Raw genomic sequence first — 6,910 nt, forward strand, 5'->3', positions numbered from 1 at the left:
ATAAAAATTAATTCTTTGAATTAACACAAGATACCTTTATCATATATGAGTTTGCAATCTTTATAATAATTTGAAGAATACTGTTGTTGTATAGGATTTCCTTTATCTTTTATTCGAACTTTTTTTTATGAAATTATTATAAGAAATAAAAAATTCCTGTATTAGTCGAAAAACATTTTTCTTATAAAAAATTAATTTTATTCTTAAAAATTCGATTTAAGAATTATAAATTGTTACTGTAGAATAATACAGCTACTTAATATTTAAATACGTTGCAAATTGTTAAATTTCTTACATTTGACTAATACGAAGGTGGTTTAGTAATGTGTATTTTAATTTATTTCAGTTTTCCATTGTTTTTATGAGCATATAAAAATATCTTGATTAAAGATCATATTTTATGTCTGCTTATTTTCTTTCTTATTTACTTTCTTATTTCTTTCTTGTACTACTCTAATTTTTTTTTACTACTTTTGATTTTTAAAAAAATATTCAATACAATATTATTGAAGAAGGCACAATTAATAATACGTACTACAACCGTACACATGTATTTACTATTTTTGTTATTATGATTATTAATTTTATTATATGACTTAATAGTTGAATGGCGGAATTAAAATGTTTTAAATATTCTTATTATTATTACACTTATATGATTGACGACACTATTACTATTACATAAAAATGTATTAAATATAGTAAAGGTAACATTTCTTGAAATATATATTAATAAAATTATAAATTACAATTATCATACTGTTTAACAAAAAACCTAAATAAATAAAAATTGAATACATTATTTTAATATAATAAGAAATTGAAGCATCATCTTATCGTATTTGTGTATTTATATACCTATGTATAATAATTGAATTAATTTCAATAAATGTATTAATAATTTAATTGAATATCAATAAATATATCAATAATTAAACTAATTTAATTAAGAAGTATAACGTTTAGTTGTAATTAAGATTTAAAAAAATTTTTTTTGCAATTATTATAAATTATAAATTTCTGTAATTATTCTACGATTGCTAGTACTTACCATATTAAAATTTTTAGTGATCTTAATTTCAATTCATATATATTTATAGCTTAAAAGTTATAAAACTATACTAAAAATATATATTCAATGTATATGAATGAAAAAAAAACAAAAAATTTAAAAACTGGGAATGCTTATTATTGAAAGAATATTAGAAAATTAGTTTATTTCAGGCAACCACTCTTATTGGGTTACTAAAAACAGCTCGTCTTCTATGATTGGTCAGAGTTGCGCGAAAGATTGACAGATATAGCAAATATGGTGCCACTGTACTTATTTTATTGATGGCGACTTTTACTTTAATTGCTCACTGGATGGCTTGTATATGGTAAGCAAAAAGGCACTGATCGTTAGTTTATTTCTAACGTTATATATATATATATATATATATAATTAATGTTTTATATAATATACTTTATTAAATTTATTTATTATTTTAATGTATTTATAAATAAATAATTTCATAAAAATGATTTATTATTTAAATCCACATATTTTTTTGTATAATATATTCCGTCTAATATCGAAAAATATATAATAATAATAATACAGCTAATTTCTATTGAAAAAATTATTTTTTTTACATGTACTTTAATTTTCATTCTTTTTACAAGGTAGGAAGTATTGATAAAACAAATATATTAAAGAGAATTACTTTAATTTTTTCAAAATTTTGATGAAAAAATTATTTTTGTATTACAATCATTAGAATTTACGTTATAATAATTTTTGTCTTGTAATTGAAATTCAATAAGTATAAAATATTTAACTGATATTAATTTTGATAAATACATCTTAAAATGCTTCAAAACTTTAATATATATATAAATGAAAGTTTTCAAATAATGCTAATGGATAAAACAATGTTTCAGACTAAATCTTTTTAGCTGAATACTGTTTTAGGTATGCAATTGGAAATGCTGAGAGACCTAAATTAAAAAGCAAAGTTGGGTGGTTAGATATTCTTGTAAATGATACACATCAATTGATACAATCAACAAAAATACAAGTCAATTTACAGTAGTGATGATTCAGGTGATCCAAGTATTAAGGTGCAAATTTTTACAACCACAATTTTAGAATATTTTACCTTATTACAGAAATTTTAATTGCAATTAACAAAAATTTAAAATATACATATTTGTAAATTAAATAAATTTTAAATCAACATTTAAATAAAATATTTTTTAATTCTATTATAATAATGAATTTATATTATAAATGTAAAGGATATTTATACTAATTTTTACATCTTAACGAAAATAGGTAATGTATTTGACTAGGTAAAATACATTTCTTTTTAATTTTAATTCTATATATCATTTCAATTTTCAATTTTCTATACGAAATAATGTGAAAATATTTTTATAATATATACATTATAATTAATTTTAAGGTTTTTATTTTAAATTATTAATAAATAATTTAATAGTATCTCATTTTCTAACGTTATGAATTTTTAATAAATTGTTTTCCCTATAGTCTATGATTCATTTTTTAATTTAAAAAATCAACTTATGATTTACTAATTATTTTTTTCTCAATACTTGAATATATTATTGTATTTCATTATATTGATTAATTACATTAATTTATATCCATAAATTATTTTATACATTAATAAATTTAGATATTTCATTAATATATGATTAATAATACAAATTAGATTTATTAAAGTAGAGATAAATAAAACATTCGTTAATTTACTATCTATTGAAAGTAGAGAAATGAGATGTAATAATTAATGATGAAGTCAATTATGAAAATATATATATAAGTAAATATTTTCAGCGAATATTCAACCTATTATTATAATATCTATAAGAAAAGTTTTAACCGATAAATATAAATAATATTTAAGGAAATTAAAATATAAATTTAAATTTTTCATAATTGCATACTTGCATTTAGAAATGCCAATAGCTCAATTTATAATCAATATCCATTTAAAAAACACAAAATCAGATAACGATATAACGTTTAAAAACTTTTTCTGAAATATTAATTTAATAACTAACATAAAAGCAAAATAATGAATAAGAATATTATATTTTAGAAAGGAAAGTATTAATATTCATAATATAAATTATCAAAGCGCACGGCGGTTTCATTAAATTTATATTTTTTTTATAATTTTCATCAATCAATAACATTACTTAAAAATATAAAAATTTAGATTTAGCAAAATTGATTACATTATATCATATTATTTATATATATAAAGATTATATTATATTATATATTTTATTATTTAAACAATATACTACTTACGTACTTTCAGAATTCTTGTCATACAAATCCGTAAAGTAAAACTAATTTTGTAATAATTACTTTACATGTCACAGTAGTTTATTTCACATAAAATATTAACTCGGACCTATAGACTCAAAAACAAAATTTTAATTCCTTTTCAATGCTACGTAATATGATATGTTATAATTTTTAAACTAAAGATAAGTATAGATTTACCTTTTAATAAGTTAAACTAATTTTTATTATAAGTTTACCATTTTAAAAAAATAACATAATAAATTTAGTTGAAAATGAATATGATTAAAATAAATATATGCTTTATCGTGAAGCTAAACATTAAAGCAATTAATTAATAAACATTTAAACTTATTGTTAATAATATAATTTATAATTAAGTCATTTGAAATTATATATTTTAATTATTTTATACAAATATGTTAAGCACATTCTAAATATTTGCAAAGTATAGTGTTAACTGTAAATAATACATTGTTTAATTAAACATATAAATAGAAATCTAAAATAGTAAAAGCAATAACTATGGTACAAAATTTAAGTATATATATTACTGTCTTATTTATTATTATATATAATAAATAATACCTTTATTTACTGTTAAAATATCTTATATACTTTTCTTTTTATATTGTATAAAAATTTTAACATAAAACATTTTATTATTAATTAGTTTAGTTTTTATATCGCATTAAATCTGTTATTTACAAAACAAATGTTTAAATTGTATCGAATTAAATTTTTTATTTTAGTGTCAATATATTCTGCTCTCTATTTTACATTTAGTAGTTTGACTTCGGTAGGATTTGGTAATGTTACACAGAATACTGATACTGACAAAGCCTTTACAATAAGTCATGCTGATAGGGTGTAAGTAAATTATTATGCATTTTATTATGTATTTAATTTGTAAACAACTTCAAACAACTCATTGATTTTTTGTATACTAAGTTATTTAAAGAATATAAATAGCTAATATCATTGTTAAAACAAAATTAAGAGACACTTCTTAAATCTGCTATAATTTTCTAATAAAATCTATCTGTATAAGTATTAAAATTTTACAAGTTTACAAAAATTATTAAAAAAAAATATTCAAATTTGACAGTTAATTAATGATTAAAAGAATTTAATTTAACTTAGTGTTAGAAATTTCATGAATTTATATAATTAAAATTATTAATAATTACATATAATTAATAGTTGTAGTTATTATATAGTAAATTTAAACATATTCTTAAAATTATTTAACATATAATAAATAATTAATTATTAATATTAACAAAAAGAATTAAATATATGTTTTATTATAACATGTAGTAACGTTAATAATTAGGAAGTAAATTGTGTATTGAATAATTTGGAATATATTATTTTATACAATTTATTAAATGTTTTATTTAATGAAATATTTGAAAGCTTTATTTTTTAGCATTATTTACAATAAAAAATTTAGCCCTCATACACGCAAGTATTTTTGGAAATGTTTCTGCAATTATTCAAAGATTGTACAGTGGCACTGCTCGATATCGTATTCAGATTCTACGAGTTAGAGAATTTATAAAATTTCATCAAATTCCAAATCCTCTCCGTCATTTTCAGCATGCTTGGACTTATACTAATGGAATAAATATGAATAGTGTCCTTAAAGGTTTTCTTGAGTGCTTACAGACTGATATATGTCTCCATCTTAACCGAAATTTACTAAATTCCTGTCGAGCTTTTGAAGGCGCTAGTCCAGGATGCCTTAGGTACATTAATACATTCATTTTTTTACATTCTGTTATTTTTTTATAATCACACCAAAATACTATTTGTGTGTACATATACAGCATTAAATATAATTATTGTCATGATAGTTATAATTTTCTTTTTACATAAAATAATTTTTATTGAATTTGCAAAAAAATTAAGTTGTGATTAAAATTAATTTTATATATTTGGGCTGTGTCATTCTCCACCGGGAAAATCACTAGTGCATAGGTGCGATGTACTTACCTCGCTTTACTTCATATCCCGCGGAAGTATCGAAATACTCAAAGATGACATTTTTATGGCGATTCATAGCAAAGATGATATTTTCTGCGAGAACCCGTGTATCTATGCAACAATTGGTAAATCATCATTCAACATATGCGCTCTTACATATTGTGATTTACACAGAATTCATCGAGACGATTTACTCAATGAACTAAGACTCTATCCTGAGTTTTATAATCACTTTAGTCAGAATCTTGGGATAACGTTTAACATGAGAGACGTTATTTTTACTAATGTACTAATAATTTAACGTGTATACACATAAATTCAAAATATTAAAAAAAAATTTTTTATTGATGTTTAAAAGATTTTTAAAAATTTAAAAACAATCCTAAAAAGTACTTAAAAAGATTTAATTTTTGTAGAAATTCTTTTATTTTATTGCTGTAATACGTTTTTTAATAAAGTAAATATGCAGTATAATATGAAATTATTGTTATTAAAGATAAAAACATTAATTAAATATTATCCCAATGTTTTATTTTATTTTATACAAATTCGGATTTATTTAGATATATTTATAATATACATAGATAAGTTATAAATTGTAAAATTTTCATAATAAAATTGACAATAAAATGGAATTATTTATTATGTAAATTTTAATATATTTTTGGCTATTTTTTTTCTAACGTTATTTTTTTTTCTAAAATATTTGTATAAATGAATATGCTTGATTTCATTATATATAACAATAATAAATTTATTTCTTAGTGTGTGTATATATATATGACATTGGTATATTTAAATATTTTTAAATTAATATTTTAAATAAATTTAAATTGGTATAGGAAAAACAAGCATGTGTTTTTCCAAGCATGTGTACAATCTGTTAGCTTTTGTATATCAAATCTTGATGAACTATAGAAATCAAAGTATAATTTAAATATACATAGATTAAGCTCATATTATAGTATCAGGTATAAACGTATATGACAATGTATAATAATATGAAAATATATTAATTATAAATATTTCTATATTTCAGAATTAATATTTTTCTAGTAAATTATTCTTTTCATTTTAAATATAAGATCTAATTTAAAAATTGTAAATTATTAAATTTTAGTTTGTTTAAAATTATCACAATTTGTTTAAAAGTTCACAAAAGTTGATAATTTTCCTTTCGATTTTCAATGTTGTATAAACAACAGTATTTATTGATACGAAAATTATCTATATTTTACAATACACTGTTAAAAATTATTAAATTATTTGACACACTATTTAATTGTGATTTTAGCGTACTAAATTAGTTAATAAAAAAAATCGTTCAAGTTTAATATAATGAATACAATGATACTAAATGTATACATTTTTTAATTTTACTTAATTTTGTCAATTTAAAATTTTTTTGTAATGTATCAATACGTCATACATCTAATATTTAAATTTTATGAATGGATTATTTCTTACAAATATACATTAAAATAGATCTATTGATAATTTATTATCTTATATGTTATATAAGATTTCATTTCATTATTATAAAACATTTCATTATTTTGTTTTGGATCTTTTAATTAAGAAAATTACTTTTTGCCAAAAAGT

At 19.3% G+C, this 6,910-nt stretch overlaps 2 protein-coding genes across 2 annotated transcripts in view; both read left to right on the plus strand.

The window, feature by feature from the left end:
- The first annotated feature begins 1,291 nt into the window (after positions 1 to 1,291).
- LOC105366541 (potassium voltage-gated channel subfamily H member 2-like) lies at positions 1,292 to 2,101 on the plus strand. The gene is made up of 2 exons (XM_011505027.1): positions 1,292 to 1,379; positions 1,955 to 2,101. Exons 1-2 carry the CDS (start codon positions 1,336 to 1,338, stop codon positions 2,073 to 2,075), a joined length of 165 nt encoding a protein of 54 aa, XP_011503329.1. The 5' UTR covers positions 1,292 to 1,335; the 3' UTR covers positions 2,076 to 2,101.
- A 1,743-nt stretch (positions 2,102 to 3,844) lies between these two features.
- Positions 3,845 to 6,910, plus strand: part of LOC105366565 (potassium voltage-gated channel subfamily H member 6-like) — a 6,763-nt gene continuing 3,697 nt past the window's right edge. The window contains 5 exon segments of the mRNA XM_011505058.1: positions 3,845 to 3,860; positions 4,072 to 4,171; positions 4,173 to 4,189; positions 4,776 to 5,087; positions 5,260 to 5,594. Of these exon segments, the coding sequence (XP_011503360.1) occupies positions 3,845 to 3,860; positions 4,072 to 4,171; positions 4,173 to 4,189; positions 4,776 to 5,087; positions 5,260 to 5,594 (780 nt within the window).

Source organism: Ceratosolen solmsi, unplaced genomic scaffold, assembly GCF_000503995.2.
Source record: "Ceratosolen solmsi marchali unplaced genomic scaffold, CerSol_1.0 scaffold49, whole genome shotgun sequence".
NCBI classification, from domain to species: domain Eukaryota; kingdom Metazoa; phylum Arthropoda; class Insecta; order Hymenoptera; family Agaonidae; genus Ceratosolen; species Ceratosolen solmsi.

Bases quoted from the DNA above. Each gene is read 5' to 3' on its own strand.
- LOC105366541 (XM_011505027.1), top strand. From the start codon at position 1,336: ATGGCGACTTTTACTTTAATTGCTCACTGGATGGCTTGTATATG. The intron at 1,380-1,954 runs GTAAGCAAAAAG...ATACTGTTTTAG, and splicing joins CACTGGATGGCTTGTATATG to GTATGCAATTGGAAATGCTG.